Source organism: Heteronotia binoei, chromosome 15, assembly GCF_032191835.1.
Source record: "Heteronotia binoei isolate CCM8104 ecotype False Entrance Well chromosome 15, APGP_CSIRO_Hbin_v1, whole genome shotgun sequence".
Lineage (NCBI taxonomy): Eukaryota > Metazoa > Chordata > Lepidosauria > Squamata > Gekkonidae > Heteronotia > Heteronotia binoei.
In genome coordinates this window covers 33,838,150-33,860,026 of record NC_083237.1, presented here as the reverse complement: position 1 = coordinate 33,860,026, position 21,877 = coordinate 33,838,150, and the positions used below count along the sequence as shown (strand labels likewise).

The window sequence follows — 21,877 nt, the reverse complement described above, 5'->3', positions numbered from 1 at the left end:
GGACATTGCCAGGAGGGAAAGATAAGCGGGCGTGTGAAAGTGTTACTTGCAGACCAACTGTAGTTTTATCATGGGAAATAGTTTAAAGCCCAAATCCTTTGAAGTGTGTTCATAAATGCCTATCATTCAAGCTATCTGTTATCAGTTCCAATGAATCTGTAGACGGAGTAACATTGTAGTTATCAATAAATGAAACTTAGTGTTTTTTTTTAGTGAGAAAAGTTTTTTATTTAAAACATAACTACATCAACAAGAAACAAGAAAAGAGAAAAAGAAAAAAGTAAACATAAAACCAACATACAATACATACAATACATATAACTAGACCACGAACAAATACATACAACTTACATTCATTGTCAAACATTTACCACAAATACCCAGTCATACATACTGGGAGGCGGAGAGGATTTAGCAAGAAAAAAAAAACAGCAAAGTTATAATTACTCAATAATTGCTTCATATCTTAGTATATTTACTCCATATCAAAACCTTTACTTTTGACCCATTTGTAGATCGGGTCCCATTCCTCTTGGCATTTTTGCACATTACCATTTCTTAGTCTTGTGGACATTAAGTCAGCTTCAGCGGTTTCCAACAGCTTATTAATAAATTCATCTCTATTAGGAGTTTTGTCGTTCTTCCAATATTTAGCGTATAGTGTTCTGGCAATTGTAACAATATACACTAACAGTTTCAGCTTGATCATGGGCAAGTTTTGCCTACAAATATTTAAAAGGTATAGTTCCGGCACATGCTTAACTTGTATTTTCAGGATTTTTTGAATCCAAATGTTAATTTGTATCCAATATTTTCTAGCAGCCTTGCATTGCCACCATATATGAAACAAAGACCCTTTAACTTCTCGACACTTCCAACATTTATTGGAGTATGTGGGGTAAATTTTTGCCAGCCTATCTGGTGTAAGGTACCATCTATATACCATTTTGTATAAGTTTTCTTTAAGGTCTGCTGGTTTTATCAACTTTATTACCCAACTCTTTCTTGAAAATGGCCGAAGAACTAAATTTAGTGGACGCCTGGAGAACAAAAAACCCGACCACAACGGATTTCACTTTTTATTCGCATGCACATAAATCATGGTCCAGAATAGATATGTCTTGGGTATCCTTGAGCATGATTTTGTCAGTTAATCAAGCGGATATTCTTCCCCAGACATATGCTGATCATAGCCCAATTTTGTTGACACTTCAGGAACAGTCAAGAAATCCCCGTTGGTCCTTAAACTTGCAAATTTTAAAAGAAACTAAATTCTTAGAAATTGCCAAAAAAGAGATCCAGGAATTTTTTAAGCTCAATGTGGAAAAAGATACGAAGATTCCAGTTATTTGGGATGCATTTAAGGCTTTTTTTAGAGGAGTTGCTATCAGATACTCATCGAAAAGGAAGAGAGAACAAAGGAAAACTTACAATGATCTTATAACAAAATTGAAACATCTTGAGAAACAACAGAAAACGGGAAACCCAAGGGAGGTAAAGGCCAGAATTGTTTTTATTCAACATCAGATTAATACTCTCTTGGCAGAAGAAATTGAGAAGAAATTAAAATGGACAAGACAAAATCACTTTGAAGATGCCGATAAAGTGAGTAGATGGCTGGTGTACAGGTTGAGGAAGGAAAAGGAGAAGAAGATTATAAAAATGTTGAAAAATGAAGTTAATGAGGAGGTGTTCAAAAACTCTCAAATGAAAGTCATTATTCAAAATTTTTACCGGAATTTCTATAAAATACAGAAGATGGAACAACTAAATCAAGAAGACTATATAAAGGGAGTGGAAGTGAAACAATTAACAAGGGAACAACAAACAAGCTTGGAGAATCCTATCTCAATACAGGAAATAGTTGATGTAATTAGAACTCAAAAAAGTAACAAGACACCAGGTCCGGATGGATTACCGATTGAGTTCTTTAGAGCATTTGAAGATTTATTATTGTTGCCCTTCAAGAGGGTGGTCGAAGAGGTTTACAATACAAGTGTGATTCCAGATTCTTGGAAAGAAGCTTTAATTATACTCATCCATAAAGAAGGTACTGACCCATCAGAGGTTAAAAATTATAGACCAATTTCACTTCTGAACAGTGATTATAAGATTTTTGCAGCAATACTTGCAAATAGATTGAAGAAAGTAATTGGGACCTTAATTCATGAAGATCAAACCGGTTTTGTCCCAGGAAGACTAATGAACCAGAATGTGAGACTATTTTTGAATGTGATTGAATATTACAGGGAACATCCCGATAAAGAATTTGCCGCCATTCTGGTAGATGCGGAAAAGGCTTTTGACAACGTTAATTGGAACTTTATTAAAGCGACATTGGCTGCGATTGGCTGTGGTGAAAGGTATTGCAGAATGGTTGAAGCGGTTTATTCGAAGCAGGTAGCAAAAGTGAGTTTTAATGGTGTAATGACTGATTCAATAGAAATAGAACAGGGTACGAGACAGGGGTGCCCCCTATCTCCCTTACTTTTTATTTTGACGTTAGAACCGTTGATCAAGAAGATCAGAGAGGACACTCAAATTCAAGGCACTAGAATAAATAACATAGAACTAAAGACGTTGGCGTTTGCGGATGATTTGGTATTCATTTTGGAACAACCTATGTCTTCGATAGTCTCCTTGAAGCAAAGATTAAGAGAATTTGGGGAAGTATCCGGATTTAAATTGAACGTTTCCAAGACTAAAATCTTAGTGAAGAACATGGAGAAAGATCGAATTGACTTATTAGAGCAACTTTCAGGATTTAAGCATGAAAGAAAGATAAAGTATTTGGGAATTTATTTTACAAATGATTTAAAGACTTTATATAGGGACAACTACGAAAAAATCCTGAGAGAAATACGCAATGATTTAACTAACTGGAAGGACCTTCAAATTTCGTTATTAGGCAGAATTGCTACAATTAAAATGAATATTCTTCCGAGAGTTTTGTTTTTGTTTCAAACAATCCCAATTATTTTACCTAAAATATTTTTTCAACAACTCAATACTATGACTAAGATGTTTATTTGGCAGGGCAAGAGGGCCAGAATAAAACTGAAAGTTTTACAAGATAGTAAATCAAGAGGCGGCTTAGCCCTCCCAGATTGGAACCTGTATTATAAAGCATGCGGTATTGCATGGTTGAGAGCCTGGTGTAAGCTGGACAATAAGAGACTATTGACTATTGAAGGTGCAGGCCTGGGAGAAGGCTGGCATAGTTACATGTGGTACCATGTCCCTATAAAAACTGGGCGTTTCTTCAGACATGAAATAAGAAGATCTCTGTATAAGATTTGGAGCGAAATTAAATTACAGTACACTTATACTCCAAAGTGGATATCTCCAATAGAAGCTTTGACTCATCCTAATTTGTATAATTGGGACAATCCACAAGATTACGCATACCTGTTAAATGACAAGAATGAACTGATTGAAGAAGAGCTTTCCAAGTTAAGTTGGTGGCTTCAATGTCAATTGAAATCAAGATTTCGAATAGACAAAGAAAAAGGTTTTGTGAACACACAACTTGAATTAGACCTTATCTTAGAATCGAAACAGAAGATAATCTCCAAAGTGTATGATTGGCTGCTTCAAGTTAAGATGCAGGATGAGGTGGTGAAAGAAGCATGGATCCATTGGCTTAAGGATTTTGGCTACAATATAGACTTGGAAGAATGGGAGAAATTATGGAATAAATGAAACTTAGTTTTTAACAAAGACAAGTCTGATCATTTTGAAACTTCAATGAACCCTTTGCTGACAGAGAGTGATTAGCCCCAGGTTATGCCCTGAGTCCATTTGGGAAGAGGGTGGGATATAAAGCCGAAGTAAGTTAATAAATAAAAAACAAAATTACCACCTAGCAGGGTTTCTTAGCAGAGTGGGGGTTTCAAATTTGGGTCTCCCAGATTCAAGTCTAACACTTAAACACTATGACACGCTGACTCTAGAAATTCTGCCAGTGGATTTCTCTGAGCTGGATATATTTGGAGATCCTTAATAAGAATTAAAAGGCTTTCCTGTTTAGGGCAATGTACAGAAATGTTTTTGTAATTTACCAAAATTCTTTTGGGTGTATTGTTAGCTTTGGCTTCTGTTTATATCTGTTTGGGTGGGGGACTCAGAAAATATATGGCAACCTGACTCTGAAAATATATCGTGTGAGAAGCTAATTTCCTCTCTTCTCTCTGTTTATCTTGACCGGTCTAAGCACTTGACCTTTTAGGACAGTTTGAGGGATCAAATACTTTTGTCTCACAATTAGCAATATATAAGATCGATCAGATTAGAAGGCTGAGAGATATACATTTTTACAGTTCTCACCATAAAATCACTGACCTTTTAGGACAGTTGACGTTTTAGGATAGTTTCCAAGACACGGTTCTGTGAGAAACCTTGTTTTGACAGCCAGAGCTAGATTCTCCAGCCTGGAGACTGGCAAGCTCCCTGTGTGGTTGCAGAGAACAGAGGCAGTTTTCATGATCGTCTGAGAACAGGTTGATGAGGCAGTCTTTATCCCCAACAATGAAGACAGGGGCTGGGTTTTAAGCTATATAGTTGTGACCGGCCACAGTGATTATTTTTCATTTCAAGGGGTGAGATATCAACATTAATACAAAATTAAAAAATTGATGCAATAATACCATTTATGATATGCAGATCACCACACATTGCCAATCTTGGATCATGTAATTAACAGTGACTTTAAGCATGCACCAAGTTGTGAAACACAAGTTCCAGATCATAATAAGAACATGAGAGAAGCTGTGTTGGATCAGGCCAACACTCTGTGTCACACAGTGGCCAATATATATATATATATATATACACACACACACACACACACTGTGGCTAATAGCCTCTGCTCCATATTTTCATCTAGCCCCCCTCTTGAAGCTATCTATGCTTGTAGCCTCTACTGTCAGCGAAGGTTCATTGAAGTTTCCAAATGAGCAAACTTGTTGTTTGAAACAAAATTGCATTTATTGTATACTCCAAAGTTACTCCAGCATGATAGGTATTGGAACTGATAGTGAGCAGTTCAAACCATTGGTATTTAACATCTAACATCAAAACAATAGCATCTGCACCCCAATTCCCATAACAAAGGCTGTTTCTGCCTGTGAGAGTTTCACACGGCTTCCCCCCTTATCTTTTCAGTTGGTGATTACAATTCCCGGCGGCAATGTCCTTGCTGCCTCTAGGGAGGAGGTGAGAGTCTGGCAGACACTCTCTACTTCAAAGCAGGCCTGGCAACCTTTGATATTCCAGGGAAGCTACTCTCTGCATTGCCTCCCCTACTGCACTATGACTACCGGTTAGTGGGCATATATGCATATTGATCAATATGATTAGTAGTCAGCAGTTAGCAATAACATCAATGAACAGAGCCTGACATCTACCACCTCCTGCGGTGGTGAATTCCACATGTTAATCACCCTTTGGGTGAAGAAGTACTTCCTTTTATTTGTTTTAATAATCAGCAATTTCATTGAGTGCCCACTGATCAGCAATTTCATTGAGTGCCCACTAGTTCTTGTATTGTGAGAAAGGGAGAAAAGTACCTCTTTCTCTGCTTTCTCCATCCCTTGCATAATTTTGTAAACTTTCTCCGAGCTAAAGAGCCCTAAGTGTTTTAACCTTTCTTCACAGGGAAAGTGTTCCAAACCTTTAATCATCCTAGTTAGTTGCCCTTTTCTACACTTTTTTCCAATGAATCCCAGATAGTCAAGATTGGTTTGATGGAATTCACACTTGGACAGTTTAGCATACAACTTGTGCTTGTACAAGGTGGTGAGCACCTTCCTCACTAGCTGTATGTGGGAAGCCATGTCTTTTGAATAGATAATGATGTCATACAGGTACACCACTTCCCCCTTGTACAGATTCTCTCTCAGGACCTCATTGATGAAGTTCATAAACACTCCCGGAGCCCCTTGTAATCCAAAAGGCATCACGAGGTACTCAAACTGCCCCATTGGAGTGTTGAACGCAGTCTTCCATTCGTCCCCCTCTTTGATCCGCACTCTAAAGTACGTGTCCCTCAGATCCAGTTTTGTGAAAATGGACCCCTCGGACACCGTACTCAGCAGATCTCTGATTAGGGGAATGGGATACGTATTGGACATAGAGATCCCATTTATCCCACGAAAATCAGTGCAAAGCCTAAGGCTCCTGTCCTTCTTTTTCCGGTAAAGTATTGTTGCGGCATGCGGAGCAGTGGCCGGTCTGATAAAGCCTCTCTTGAGGTTTTTGTCTATGAACTTTCTTAGTTCTGCCTTCTCAGCCCACCCCATGGAGTATAGTTTGGCTTTGGGGCGCTCCTGCCCGGGGATTAGTTCAATCGCGCAGTCGGTGCTTCGGTGCAGGGGAAGCTCGTTCGCCTCCTCCTCGCTGAACACTCCATGCAAATCTCTGTACTCTTGGGGGATAGATTGAACCTCTTCCACCGACACACACATCTTTTCGTTCCTGGGGGGAGGATTAGGCTCCCAGGCCCCCAACCAGTGATGGTGCTTGCACCTTCTGTCGGTGAAGTCTATGGTTTGGTCTCCCCATTGTATATCCGGTTGGTGCTTTGCTAGCCACCAGACCCCCAACACCACATCGAAGGAGGATGAGGGGGCGATCAAGAACATTTCTGTGTCCCAATGATCTTCTATTTCCACCGGTACTCCCTGGGTTTCTTCTACACAAGGCTATTCCCTCATTACGGACTTGTCCATTTTTTCAAATTGGATTGGGTGGGGTAGCAGCTTCCATACCAGTCCCAAAGCGTCCACTAATTTTGGGGTGATAATCTCCTGCATGCACCCTGAGTCAATTAGGGGCCGGGCATGGATAAAGCGCTTAAGCTTTTGATTTAGCAGTGTCAATGGTACAAAAAATAAAGATCCAGTTATTCTCACCCGCAACGGTGTCGTTAGATCCATGACCTGCCTCCTGGCACCTCTCAGTGCAAGTCGCTCTTGTTTTCCACTGGCTCTATTCCTGACTCCTCACTTAAGTCGTCCAGAATTATAGTATCCTCATCTAGCACCATCGATGTTGCGGTGCTCCCTCGAACCGACTCCTTGGGCCTGGTTGAAGTCTTCTTCGGTCCCGCAGAAAGCTGGCATATAAATTTCTGGGCCCATTCAAAATCAAAAGGGTGATAAATAAAGTGACTGTAGAACTGGAACTGCCTAAAATGTTTAGTAAAATTCACCCTGTTTTCCATTGCAGCCTTATTCGGAAAGATTCTGGAATTACGTCATGGCACCCCCACCCTCAAGAGCCCACACCTATTCAAGTGAAGGGTCAGAGTCAACATGAGGTGCAGGAGGTGCTAGATTCGAAAGTAAAAAGGGGGGTGTTGTACTATTTGGTTAATTGGAAATATTTCCCTCCAAGCTGTGATGAATGGGTCAAGTCATCAGACCTACGGGCCCCCCTCCTTCTTAAAAGATTTTACCTACTGCACCCAGACAAACCCCGAGCAAGAGCTTGGGGGGGGGGGGCAGTATGTCAGACTCTGGAAGATTACTGTAATGAAATGCTGACTCCATTTTCTAGTCTATGTTACTAACCATGAGCAGAGACCTTGCATTTCAAAGTAGGAGCATAGTATTTACTAACACTGGTGTGAATTCCTATCCTGGGAACTAACAAAGGCAATTCCCCCTTTGAAGATAAAATGCCTCCAGGGATGGCAGCCTGGCCATGCCTGTGAGATAAAGGACCGCAGAGAGATAAGCAGAAAGTCGCTGTGTGAAACGTAACACTTCATGTTAAGAATGCTTGGGAACCTAGTTTTGTTTAGAAAGCCTTTGATGTACAATTCTTTAAAGTAACTCCTCATCGGGGAGAATGTATCAGTTCCAATCTTGCTACGCTCAGAAACTATGAACTATCAAATAAAGCCTTAAACTTTGTATCTAATGGAGTCTGGTTGGTTTGAGGTTCCATCGTCTGACACAGCCACGGTCGGCTTCAGAGTGGGTGGGTGGGGGGGCTTGAGGTTTTCCGGGCAATTAGCGACCACACAATTTGGGTCACCATATCAGAAGCATTTGCGCACCAGGGGAGTTTTGGGTGTTCCCCCCTGGGCTGCACTCTTCTTCCCCGTCAGTCTTAGCCTACCCTTAATCTTAGCTGTATATATAATGGTCAAAGATATACCTGATCTTTGACCATTATTATAAACTATGACAACAGAGGCCCTGTATGGGACTAACACTTAATCATGGTCAGACAAGACAGCTGAAGCTCTTTGCAGACTGAGCTAAAATCAGGGTATGAAACCCTGGTTTGCATTTAGTATGGTTGAGCCTTTATATCTTCACTGACTAGACAATGGTTATGTCAGTTTTCCTCCCCTTCCCCTGGGACTGGCTTCACTATAGCTTTGTAATCAGAACTGAAGGTAATAAACTGGGCTAGGCTTAACATTATGTCCATTCTTCATCTCAAAACCAGCTTATGGCTTCCTAAAATTGCCATTTTCCCACACAAGCATATAGATCTTACCTGTTCAGGTGTTTTGTTCATGATCTCGACTTCACTCAGGCCCAGCATTCTGCAGGGAGACCAGCCTCAAGAGAGGGGATTCTTTTTTCTTGGGGGCGAGCTATTCTTCTGCTGCAGGGGGAGAGAAGGGCAGTCAGAAAAATTACCAAATAATATGAAGCAAGAAATCTTTCTCTTGGTTGTAATATTCTTGCTCTTAGTACTTGCCATGCCTTATTGCTTACTTGGGGAACAGAGTTTGAGTCCAGTGTTATCTTTAAGACCAACAAAGTTCAATTCAAGGTATGAGTTTTTGTGTGCAAGCACACTTCTTCGGGTACAGAGAACAGAATTGTACCTTGAATTAAACTTCTGTTGGTCTTAAAGGTGTCACTGTACTCAAACTTTGTTCTGCTGCTTCAGACCATCTATGTGGACTTGGGGAGATTTCCTTCTTAGCAGGCAAGTACACTCTAAGGGCAGAAGTACTTTCCATCTAACTTAATAAGGCTCCAGGGCAGAAAGCTCTGGACACAATACATTGTTAATGTATGGAATTTTCTAGTGCAAGATTTTGTGATGACCTCTAGAGGAACTGAAGGCAATAGCCAGCTATAGCTGCAGTCTCAGTCAGCTGATATTCTATCCTGAGGTCCTTCCTCTCCTTGTATAGCAATTCTCATTTTATTTCTCCATCATTCCCCTTTGCTCACACTACAGTCACCTGATGCTGATGCGTTATATTTATTAGCACTGCACAATTTATATTTGATTTTCTCCTAGGCAACTTTACGTCAGATATAGTGTTATGGCAGTATCTAACTAGTCCATTAGTTCTCAGTCTTCTCTGTTCCATTCATGTATCCAAAATACTTCTTATACATTACCCAATTCATCACCTGAAGAATAACTGCAGAATCCATAATTTTTCCGTGTTACTGTGACTCAACTTTTTTTGTGTTTTTCTTGCTTGTTTTGAATGTTCCCATTAAGCTGATGTCCCTCCTTGTTTTCCATAACTGGTTTTCTGGTTCAAGGGAAGAGGCACCCTACATCTACCCTGACTGGGCTTCTTAAACTTGATTACCAGCTTCAAACAGACACCAGTTAGATCACAGCATGTGGCTGAGAGTCTCTGACAGTCTGTAGATCACATAAATACAAAACTCAAGAATGATTTCAAACCTCCATTTTGACAACCAGGTTTCTAAACCTCATAAATCTCAATATTTAATAAGAGAAAATTAAGAAGCTGAGAGCAAAGTGGGTAGTATTTGCCACATCCTTAGAAAAGAGAAAGGACAAGAAGAGGTACTCACTAGTAAAGGGGTGGTGGTGGTTCTCCACAACATAAACTTCAGGCCTTCAGGGATCCACTATCCCAACACATTTACTGCCCACTTGTAATTGAAATGTTTCACCTCAAAATACCAGGTTTTTTTCCAATCTGACCAGTATAGAAACCGCACTATCAGAAGAAACTCTAGGGCAGGGGTGTCAAAAATGTGGCCCAGGGAATGGAAGCAGCCCATCCAGGGCTCTTACCTGACTGATGAGCAACTGATGTGGGGGGACAATCTTCTAAATCATAGCGGTCACCTAGGCTGTGAGAAGCACGTAGGGTCAAAGCTATCAAAAAATAGAAAATAAATGGTACTAAGAGGCTGAGGTAAAATAGTGGTGGAGGGAATGGCAGTGAAGGTGGAGAAAGAGGAGGCATGGTGTGTTTCATTCCCTCCCTCCTGAACTAAGGCTGATTCTGCACTAACCTTGCTCCGCACCAGGCTTCCGTTTCTCTCCAGAGCAAGCTAGCAATTTTGTACCAGCTGCTCTGCACTGCCATTTTGTGCCAGGGCAACCCACGATTTGCAGCGCCAAAGTGTAAATGCTGAGGCACAGCAAATTATGGGTTGCCCCAGCGCAAAATTGCGGTGTGGAGCAGCTGGTGCGAGATCACTAGCTTGCTCTGGAGAGAAACAGAAGCCTGGCGTGGAGCAAAGTTAGTGTGGAATATGATTAAGACCCTGACATCTGAGTCACCCACGGCCAGTAGCTCAGCCTTGCCCACCTCACAGGATTGTTGGTGGTTGTGGGAATGGTGCAGTGGAGAGGGCAGATCAGTGTGCTTCCTCAGAGGCAGGACAGGGGAAGAGAGGAAACCAAGAGAGCTGGACTGCAACCACACTTGGCTGCTGAGGCTAGGCATATGTGGGGAGCGGTGCTGAAAAACTACCTTATTTACTTGCAAGGTTGTTGACTCATCTCTTGAAAGTGCTATATAAACAAAAAGTAACTGACTTGTATGGTACCTCTTGGAAAAAACCTAGTCTTCCATATGATTAAATACATTTATTGGGGCTTTTGTAGATTCCTCAGTAAATTAATTGCTTTTACTGCTAATCAATTTCTTTTGTTTGTATTTTGAGTAAAACCAATAATATCATTAATTGGGTTTGCTTGTGTTCTTCATAAAGTTTATATCTCTCCCCGGCATTACATTTTATAGCAGACATGGTCTGGCCTAGCAAAGTACCATTTATGTCAGATCCAGCCCCCACAACAAATGAGTGCAACACCTCTGCTCTAGGGAAACCGAATTCAATATAGCAACTGACTATCCTGATGTATGATTTCCTTCCCACACTATCACACACAGGGGTGTTCACACATGAAACTAGAAAGTTTAGAGCCTGAATGTTCCTGTCCAGAATACAAATGGGATCTCTGGTGGTTGTGCTGCTTGTTACCGAAATTCATCCTGGTCATGGGTGAATACTGAAGAAAACTTGAAGCTGGAGCTCCTAATGTGCACGGGATCATAGTGAGTGGCATTCTAGCTTGGCAGTTTAAATTGAATAGGAAAAAGACAGGGCTGGAGTGGCAGAATAGTTTTCTTTTATTATTTTTTCACATTAGATTCTTGCTTTCCCCCCCACTAAGCTTAAAGTAGAATAGACCCTGACAGCTAATGCAGGTTCAGCTCATCTCCATTGCCTCCAAACTATGGGACAGAAAAATCCAAAGTGGTCTTAAGGACTAAAGTTCCCCATCAAAGGTCAGTGGCCTGGCTTTCTTTAGCTAAATGGAATCTCCGCATATATGGGGAATGTATATCTATGAGCTAGAAGCTCAGAACAAGTGGTGGAACACTATCAGCTTGTGTTTCCCAGGAACAGTTATCTAGCAAGAGTTGGAGACCAAATGTTGTACAACATGACCTTGACTTGACCAGTCAGCTAATTCATATGTTTTTCCTCAGTGAAGACAGAGAAGATAACATATGAATTAGCTGACTGGATCAAGTCAAGGTCATGTTGTACTACATTTGGTCTCCAACTCTTGCTAGATAACTGTTCCTGGGAAACACAAGCTGATAGTGTTCCACCACTTGTTCTGAGCTTCTAGCTCATAGATATACACTTCCCATGTATGCGGAGATCCCATTTAGCTAAAGTAGCTAACGACCACAGGTAAAACCATTAGCCATGGATTTATCTAACCAACTTCCTAAGTGGATCACCCTATATTAATGGCCACCCTTCCAGTGTCAGCCACAGCAGCCACCCACTTTACACAGCATATAAGGAGAAGAGTTGGTTTTTTATACCCACTCTTCAGTATCCAAAGGAGTCTCAGAGTGGCTTACAATTGCCTTCCCTTCCTTTCCCCACAATAGACACTGTGTGAGGTAGGTGGGGCTGAGGGAGCTCTGGAAGAACTGTGATTGGTCCAAGGTCACCCAGCTGGCTTCCTGTGGAGAAGTGGGGAATCAAACCTGGTTCTCCAGGTCAGAGTCCGCCGCTCTTAACCACTACACCAGCCACTAAAAACAAGGTCATCCAAATGCAGTCCTAAATAAAAATGAGGGCATCTCCCTGCTATTTTAATTCCTGGGCAGGAACAGAAGGAAGACACTCCTTCAGATAACCTTTTCACAAGCCAAATAGAGTTTGAAAGGTCAAAACCACTACCTTCAATTGGGCTCAGGAGAGGATCTGTAACCACTGTAATTGCTGTGGGATCTGGGATATCTGTTCCCAGTAAATGGCCCCAACCAGCTATCTAGCCCCCACATTCTGCAGTAGCTGCAGCTTCTGAACACTCTTCAAAGGTAGCCCCAAATAGAGCACATTGCAGGAGTCCAGTATAGATGTAACAAATGTGTAGATCACTGTGATTTGATCTGATTGAAAATGGAACAGAATCACTGATGCTCCAACCAAAGCTGGGTAAATGCACTAAGAGCCACAGCAGCCATGTGGTTTTCTATGTTGACTGCTGTGTCAAGCAGCAGTCTCAAGCTACAAACCAGGCTTTTTGGTGGGACTATAACCCCATTCAAGACAGGAGAGATCTGAAGACCCTGGTCTGCCTTTCTACAAACCAAAGAACCTCTGCCTGGTCAGTTCCAATTCTCTGGATTCAGTTCATGAGTCCTTCTGTGAGTCCAGCTCTTTAACTCACAGGCATGTGGAACATCTCGGTGGATAAGGCGGCTTTGTACTGGCTGGCCCAGCTCAGTGTTCACCCCCATGTAGGCCGTCTGGAACACACCACCTCAGAGCTCAAGCTTGTCTGCAGGGCCAGCCTCTGCTTTTCTGTAACTTTCTCTCCAGTGCCCTCCAGATCCTGCAACAGGGCTCGAGCTGCAAGTCGATGGACAGGGAGCCTGGGAAGAGGGCAGAAGAGAAAAGTAGTGTATATTAAATCCATGGCTGAGGAGAATGGTACCACCTCAACTACAGAAACATTTTCTGCCCATGCTTGTTAAAATCTGACTTGCAAGTTGGTTGTTGAGACTGGACCGGCAAGTGAATGGAAGCCAACAGAGACTCACTAGCAAGACTGCTATCAGTGTCTGTTCTAAATGTGGTACAAAACTCAGATTTATGAATTAATGAATGTATGCCGCAGAGACTGGTTCATGTCATGATTTGGGATTTTAGCATTCTGGAAATGTTTCCTACATGAGCAATTTTGTCAGGAGGAGCTTGACATCAAAAGTAGTTTTTCACCACACAGTGGTGTGCTTGAAAAGCATTCCACTTATCAGAAAAGAGAAAATATTTCGCAGGAGGTTTTTGTTTTTAGTGCTTCCCCAAAATTGTTAATTTATCCATCAGTAAAAACCATTGTTAAATGAAAAATAAAAACTAAAAAAACCCTAGAAAAAAATCTTCATGGGAAAAAAAATAGAACACTTCCCCCCCACAATTATGTCCCCCCCTTCAAGTCTTGACATTGCTCTTCCCAGTTAAATTCCAGTGAGAGGGGACAAACACAGGAGAGTGTCCTACCTGTCACTTTCCTCAGCTTGGAGGGGGAACTTCACTGTATCTGTGAAAGTCTGGTCTTGGAAGTTGTACTTCAGCACAACACACCCCTCCAAGGCATCTGAGGCCTGCAGAGGAAAGAAAAGGCAGAGTGGTCAGAAAGGAATTATACATTCTGGGAATACAGATGGCAACAGAACTAAGGCTTCAAAAGGTCCTAGGGCTCCCTTAGCCACAGGAGATGGCTAGTCAAATTTTGGGGTCCTGGTGGAGGTTGCTTGCCTGACACTCCCCACAGATCTGGGCATAGATGAGGCTGTGCTGCCCTTTGAAGATGACCTGGGGATCAGACCCCACAAGCACAGCCTCAAGACCGGAAGGCAAATCCCAATGCAGAGAGATCCCTGTTACTGATGGCTGCAGGGCCTTCTTCAAAGACTGCAGGACCTGAAGAAGGAAGACAGGCATACATAGGTCTAAGGGAAACAGCAGTGCTTCTTGGCCATATAAGGAATATGCTTTCTGAAGTCAGAACTACTGCTGAATAAGAGAACCTCTTTATTTTATCCTGAGATGTTTCACAGATTGGCAGTTAAGCACCCAGCAAACAATGGACACTAAATTAGCAAGCTTTAGCTGCAGAAATGGCACAGCACCCTCTTCCAAAACTGGGCTCCTGGATCCTCCTCACCTTGGCCTGCATGCGCTCCTTGCCAGTGATGAATTCAGCACTGCCTCCGGCTGCTTGAGCGATCCCTTTGATTAGGGCGGTGGAGGCCCCTTGACCAATGCTGAAGGAGAAGCACCTGCAAGGAAAAGTACAAAAAATGGGGTTTAAAAATGTTGTATCCAAAAACAAAACCCATGCCATATATTTTATTTGACTGTATTACAGTCACATAGTCACATCTTCCCTGCCAAACAGCAAAGAAAACAAAGAATCCCTATTTTGTGGGCATCTAAATTTCTTCTTTGCAGTGAATGCACAGAGAGGTAGAACAACATTGGCCTGGGTGTTTTTCCCCCTCTTCTCCCGCAATCCTCAAGCAGGCTATGAAATGTGTCATCTGTTGTAAACAAAACTGCAGTGAGGAGCTGAGGGGTATTCAACCTACTCTTAACCTTAAATTAATGCTCTGCTCCATTTCAGCACAGTTTCTCTAACCCGTCTGTACTCCAGTATATCAGAGTTCAGTGAGCACAAAAATGCTTCAAACACCATTTATTAACGTAAAGTGTGGGAATTTTCAGGAGTTCTCTCTTCATATCCCCATTGCACTTTGGTTTTGTTCTATAATTACCTCCATTTTACAAATAAAAGGGTGGATTAGCCCATACAAGGATCATGCTGCTGAATGTTGAGCTTTCTCCTTGTGCGCTGCACTGCCATAACATGAACTCAGTCCAAATACTTCATGATACTTTTAAATAAAATTGAATATACTGACAGATCTCAGATCTTCATTCATTATAGATCTGTCACATCTAGTTTGGCCTTCAGTGTACGGTGTTAGTGCTGTCCTCTTGTCATTCAAGGGGCAGGACAAAGCTGCTACTGCTACCCTGTCTTCTGACAAGGTGCCTGTTTGCAAATAGCAGGGCAAAGCCAAACGTTGGCATATATCCCCACAGGTGTGTTTCCTGTTTTGAGTGGGAAATACAGAGTCACCTTCTGCCTGCAACTTCATCCTCCCATTTTCACATCCAAACTTGAGAGAACCCCCATTTTTATAAAACCCAGTAACACCTCACTTTCTTAGGAAGTCAAGGTATTTCCCAAATCAGGCAGATAGTACAATGATTGGTATTTGGAGGCAGTGTTTTTGCCTAGCAAGACAATCATTTGCCCTGGGAATTTCTTCTCAGTCTTTTAGTTGGAGATGCCCCAGTCATATAAACCATCTACTCCTCATATGTTGCTTTTTTCACTGCCAGCAATATTGAAAGTAGACAATGAAATGCCAAAACAAACACACTGAATAGAAAATCCCCAAATATATCCAACTGTCATTAACTTCTTATGGATTATGTGACAGAAATACCTTGATTTATTTCTGTTAGATCACAGAATGAACATGATTTGGGTAACATTTGACTTCCTATTTCATGAGATATTTGTTAAGGGAGGAAAGATGAGATTAGGGCAGAGAAGGTGATACAAAGAAGGATACAGAAAGAAAAGAGAGTTTGATGTCTTGTTCCTAATTATGACCTGTGATAACTGCTGTGACACTGAACTTCTGCAATGACTTGATCTGTGTTAAATACTTCACCATCTGTGAACACAAACAGCTGAAAGAGAAGAATGTGGGATTGGAGTCCAAACACTTATCTATGGAGACCCATTGCCCACCAAGGTCGGAATAACGAGTCGGACACAATGTATTGGATTAAAATTGGGCCACTTTATTAACTTACAACATGAACAGCAAGGGAACCCCACCAGCGGCCTGGCCAGGGCTAGGGGTCACCGCGACCGCTCCCCTGCCATTAACGGGCGAGGACCCAGCCCCCCTTCCGGAGCTGAGCTGCTCAGCTCCCTCCAGGCAGGCCCAGCAGGGAGGCCCGCACCAGAGGGCCCAAACCCAGACGCACGTCTCGGCGGAAAGGCACCCTCTAGCCGAGCCTCCTGGACAGTCTGCATTCTCCAACCCGGGTCTCCAAACCCCAAGGCCGATCATGCCAGACCCCAAAATTTCCCCCAAAGTGGGGGACGCTTCACAGTCCTCCCCTAGCCGCATAGTGTCCTAAACCCCTAAAACCTGCCACTAAAGTGACCACCTATTTAACGGCACCTTCCCAAGCCAATTCCACAATCCACTGCACTGCTATGCAGGGTAGGCGAAAAACACACCCCAGCACCAGCCAATCAGCTGGGGAGTAAAAAATTCCTACCCGGCTCCCCAAATGAGGCAACCAGCAATGCCCACATAGCATACAGGGCGGGTGGGAGGGCCGATCGCCGAGGGACTGAAGACGGGACTGAAGAAGGGACGGGGAGCCAGCCGTTGACGCGGCTAAACCCCGCCCCCAGCAAAGCGCGCCTAAACGCGGCGCAGTCCCACTCTCCCGCCCTGGAGGGCAAACAGGTCCGAGCAGCCTAGCAGCTACGCTGCAGGCTGCAAGACCACGATTGCCCACCAAGGTCGGAATAACGAGTCGGACACAATGTATTGGATTAAAATTGGGCCACTTTATTAACTTACAACATGAACAGCAAGGGAACCCCACCAGCGGCCTGGCCAGGGCTAGGGGTCACCGCGACCGCTCCCCTGCCATTAACGGGCGAGGACCCAGCCCCCCTTCCGGAGCTGAGCTGCTCAGCTCCCTCCAGGCAGGCCCAGCAGGGAGGCCCGCACCAGAGGGCCCAAACCCAGACGCACGTCTCGGCGGAAAGGCACCCTCTAGCCGAGCCTCCTGGACAGTCTGCATTCTCCAACCCGGGTCTCCAAACCCCAAGGCCGATCATGCCAGACCCCAAAATTTCCCCCAAAGTGGGGGACGCTTCACAGTCCTCCCCTAGCCGCATAGTGTCCTAAACCCCTAAAACCTGCCACTAATAAGGCCAAGTCTCTACTTAGGGCTTAGCACCCACCGGGAGGCCCAAAGCCACCCGCAACCCTTGCTGCAAATCTCTCAGAAAAAGTACGTTACCCTTTTCCGAGAGATGCACCCCATCCCCTCTGTAGAGGTCAGGACATCTCGCTGAAATATCCGGATGGGGTAAATAGTGGCCCAAACCCTTTTCAAGTAATTTTCTAATTTCTTTATTGGCTTTATACCTAGCTCTTTCTAAAGCTGCAGGGTCCACAGCATGACGCCACACTTGGCGGGGCAGCATGGCTGACCAAACTATCGTGGTCTCCGGCCATCGCTCCCTGATGCACTGGAAGTCATCCCGGGCTTGCCACACCAAGGCCTTACCCTTCAATAACCCCAGATCATTACCTCCCAGGTGAACCATTAATACCTGTGGAGGAGGACCCGCTCTACCCTTGAATAACAACGGCAGCAAGCCTGGCCACTGGAGGCCCCTGCGCCCCTGCCATTCGATAACCGCATGCTGGCTGAGTCCCAGCTGAGAGCTGACCGCAGTTCTCCGTGCTTGAAGAGCAGCCCAAAACACGTGGCTATGGCCGCAGATGAGAACTCGGCACCGGCTCCTCTGGCCAGGAACAGCAGCATCTAAAAAGAGAAAAACCATTAAACACAAACAGAACCAACTCATGCACACCATCCCATGTGCACAATGCCCGCAATGTGCTCAATGCCCGCAAAAGGGGCGTATGTATGCCTTATAGGCTGAAGAACGCCAACGCCTAGTTGAGCCTTTTAAAGAGTTGAGTGATTCTAGTGCTGTTGCCTGTTATTTCAGTGCTTTGCACACCAGAGAATACATAGAAATACTCAAGAAGCTGGCTCTAGAATTTTTTTAAAAAGTTCTGTCTTGGCAACACGGCACCAATAATCCACCAGCTGGAATGAATATAGTAGGTACAAATACACAACGACTGTTTGTAAGTGGATTTTTCCATTTAACATTGTAAAAATCTAACTGCAAATTGCATTAAAAATATTATTTTGTGTGTGTGATGCCTAATGTACTCCACTGGCAGCACCACAGCAGAGAAGCTTCTGATTCTAAAGTCAGTTTGAGGAGATGTCAAGGCATTCAGTAATTGTTGAGTGCTTGCTTATATGCAGGTAATAGCAACAAATTACTGCAAGGTATAGAATATACAGTATACAAATATAAAATAGATATAAGAAATCCACTCAGTTTTTTTTTGTAGAAAAGGCCCAGCAGGAACTCATTTGCATATTAGGCCACACTCCTGATGTCACCATTATTCCACACAGGGTTTTTTAAAGAAAAAGCCCAGTGGGAACTCATTTGCACACCCCTCATTTGCACACCCCCTGACACTGTAGCAGGGAAAGTCCTGTGTTGTCCAATTAATATTAAATCATACTTACAAATGAGGTCTGAGGCGAGATCAGGAAAACAGCTTTCTTTATTTAACATGCACACGCGCCCTGTACACGGGCTTCAGACCCTAGAGTCTGAGCCCTGAATGCAATTAACTGCTGCCTTTTATACCATTCCTCAACCCATCTGCCCACCTTAGTACATTTCAGCTTCCCAGGTCCCTGGGTCATTGGTAACCACAAACATATCTTTTGCCCATTCTTGTACCTGACCTGCCTGTGGTTAGGTCCAGGCCTGTTTGTCCATCACTCTGCCTGCCTTTACCTTATATGGGCCTCCCGCTGCTGCCTGCTGTAACTTCTGCTTTCCTAAATAGCATCATGATTGTTACTGAAACACGCTCTTTATTTCTTATGCGTTTCCTACGCCTAAAACACTCTAAAACTCTACTGAAAACTCTTCTAACCATGATATTTCTCTCTTATAGCTTTGTCTTGCTGTGTTGCATAAAAGAGGAAGTGCTTCTTAGCAGCCTGCCGCTTGTGTCTCTTAGCAACCCTGCCGTTTTGCAGTTTGCTTAGGAAGTTACAAATTTCACTGTGGGTTCTCTCCGCTTGTCAGCCGGCTGTTCCCCTTTTGCTCAGGTAGAAGCACACAAAGATTCCTAAAAGCATTTCTGTTGGCCTTATTGATTCCACCCTTCTCTAATACACCATTTCCAATTATCCATCAATCCATATTTCCCTTTATCAATATTCCTTCTTGCCCTGCTGTCTCAACACCAAGACAGCTGGAACTGCATTCATGAGCATTCCTGCTCAAAAAAAGAGCCCTGAATTTTCTTTTTAAAACACCAAAAAACAACTACAACCCTGAATTACAATTTTACAAGTTAAGCTGTACTTTTTGAATGTAATAACAACCCACCCAAAATTTAGCCAGAATCCTAGTAATAAAGTGATTTTCATCAGATAACAGTTTATTACAGCAATCCAAGATTGCAATATGCAGGTAATGGCAAACTTAAATAACAAGGGTAACTGGAACCCTGTTATCTGGCTTGCCCATACTAGCCTGATCTTGTCAAATCTCAGAAGCCAAGTAGGGTCAGCCTTAGTCAGTATTTCGGTGGGAAACCACCAATGAATACCAAGAGGCAAGCAATGGCAAACCACCTGTGAACATCTCATGCCTTGAAAATTCTAAGGGATGCCAATAAGTCACCTGCAACTTGTTGGCAAATAAACACACACCAAAACTATTTTATCTATTGTATACAGTGAGATTCCCAGTGGAGTTCTCAGTACCTGACGAGGATGTGCTTCTCGGCATGGCTGGCTGTAAATGGCCTTCAGTGGTTGCAGAATTTCTGTGCCCCTCAAGTTAGCACCTAGGTCCTTAACGCACTGGAGAGATTCTGACATGGTCTGCTGTGTGTGCTCAACACTCTGCCTGAAGTGGGTATAAGAAAAATTGACAAAGTCAAGGATGTGGATGACCTATTTCTGAAGATTTTTAACCATGTTATCAGTTCCCTGCATCCCCCCAGGCATCTACAAAGTGACCCAAACTATCCTTCTATTCTCCAGCACACTAGTCTAGTAACAATCCTCTCTCACTCAAATTCAAGCCGTGAAAAATTACTGCCATTATTATCTATACAGAACAGAGGAAGGACACCTCTGACCAGCAGAGAACAAGAAAGCTATATCAGAAGGATAGGGAGGGAAGGGTTGGAGGTGGGGTGGCTCTGTATGTCAGAGAGGATATACGGTCCAGTAAGACTGAGATCAGAGGATTAGATTCAAAACCCTTGGGGAAGCTTGGATGCTATTTAAAACTATAATCCTAGAAGCTCAGATAAAATACATACCACAAGTTAGAAAAGGCACAAACAGGCATAAGAAAAGGCCTACATGGTTAACAAAAAAAGTAATGGAAGCTGTAAAAGGTAAGAAGGACTCCTTTAAGCGGTGGAAAACCAATCCAAGTGAGATTAGTAAAAGGGAACACAGGCTGTGGCAAATCAAATGCAAGACTGTGATCAGGCAGGCAAAAAGGGACTATGAGGAGCATATTGCAAAAAACATAAAGACCAACAATAAAACTTTCTTCAAATATATTAGAAGTAGGAAACCAGCCAGGGAGGCAGTGGGGCCCTTGGATGACCATGGGGTAAAAGGATTACTTAAGGAGGATAGGGAAATGGCTGAGAAGCTAAATGAATTTTTTGCCTCCGTCTTCACTGTGGAAGATGAGAACTTTTTGCCCACCCCAGAACCACTAATTTTGTAAGGGGTATTGAAAGACCTGAGTCAGATTGAGGTGACAAAAGAGGAGGTCCTACAACTGATAGACAAATTAAAAACTAATAAGTCACCGGGTCTGGATGGCATACATCCGAGAGTTCTGAAAGAACTCAAAGTTGAACTTGTGGATCTTCTAACAAAAATCTGTAATCTTTCATTGAAATCTGCCTCCGTTCCTGAGGACTGGAAGGCAGCAAATGTCACCCCCATCTTTAAAAAAGGTTCCAGAGGAGACCCGGGAAATTACAGGCCAGTCAGTCTGACTTCAATACCGGGAAAGTTGGTAGAAACCATTATCAAGGACAGAATGAGTAGGCACATTGATGAACACGGGTTATTGAGGAAGACTCAGCATGGGTTCTGCAAGGGAAGATCTTGCCTCACTAACCTGTTACATTTCTTTGAGGGGGTGAACAAACATGTGGACAAAGGAGACCCGATAGATGTTGTTTACCTTGACTTCCAGAAAGCTTTTGATAAAGTTCCTCATCAAAGGCTCCTTAGAAAGCTCGAGAGTCATGGAGTAAAAGGACAGGTCCTCTTGTGGATCAAAAACTGGCTGAGTAATAGGAAGCAGAGAGTGAGTATAAATGGGCAGTCTTCGCAGTGGAGGACGGTAAGCAGTGGGGTGCCGCAGGGCTCGGTACTGGGGCCCATGCTCTTTAACTTGTTTATAAATGATTTAGAGTTGGGAGTGAGCAGTGAAGTGGCCAAGTTTGCGGATGACACTAAATTGTTCAGGGTGGTGAGAACCAGAGAGGATTGTGAGGAACTCCAAAGGGATCTGTTGAGGCTGGGTGAGTGGGCGTCAACGTGGCAGATGCGGTTCAATGTGGCCAAGTGCAAAGTAATGTACATTGGGGCCAAGAATCCCA

The 21,877-nt window shown here is 43.2% G+C and overlaps 3 protein-coding genes across 3 annotated transcripts in view; all 3 read right to left on the bottom strand.

Annotated features, from left to right (window-relative positions):
- The window catches only part of LOC132584528 (von Willebrand factor A domain-containing protein 5A-like), a 45,378-nt gene extending 36,819 nt beyond the window's left edge, over positions 1–8,559 (bottom strand). The window contains exon 1 of the mRNA XM_060256431.1: positions 8,512–8,559. Within this exon, the coding sequence (XP_060112414.1) occupies positions 8,512–8,559 (48 nt within the window). The remainder of the gene's footprint in view (positions 1–8,511) is intronic.
- The window catches only part of NDRG2 (NDRG family member 2), a 307,888-nt gene extending 287,871 nt beyond the window's left edge, over positions 1–20,017 (bottom strand). Inside the window, exon 1 of the mRNA XM_060256427.1 lies at positions 20,014–20,017. The gene's annotated coding sequence lies outside the window, so the exon portion shown is untranslated. The remainder of the gene's footprint in view (positions 1–20,013) is intronic.
- LOC132583375 (von Willebrand factor A domain-containing protein 5A-like) overlaps positions 8,612–21,877 on the bottom strand; it is a 31,529-nt gene continuing 18,263 nt past the window's right edge. Inside the window, 9 exon segments of the mRNA XM_060255030.1 lie at positions 8,612–8,622; positions 10,036–10,089; positions 12,955–13,038; positions 13,041–13,159; positions 13,788–13,891; positions 14,046–14,210; positions 14,455–14,569; positions 15,976–16,055; positions 20,001–20,145. Of these exon segments, the coding sequence (XP_060111013.1) occupies positions 8,612–8,622; positions 10,036–10,089; positions 12,955–13,038; positions 13,041–13,159; positions 13,788–13,891; positions 14,046–14,210; positions 14,455–14,569; positions 15,976–16,055; positions 20,001–20,145 (877 nt within the window).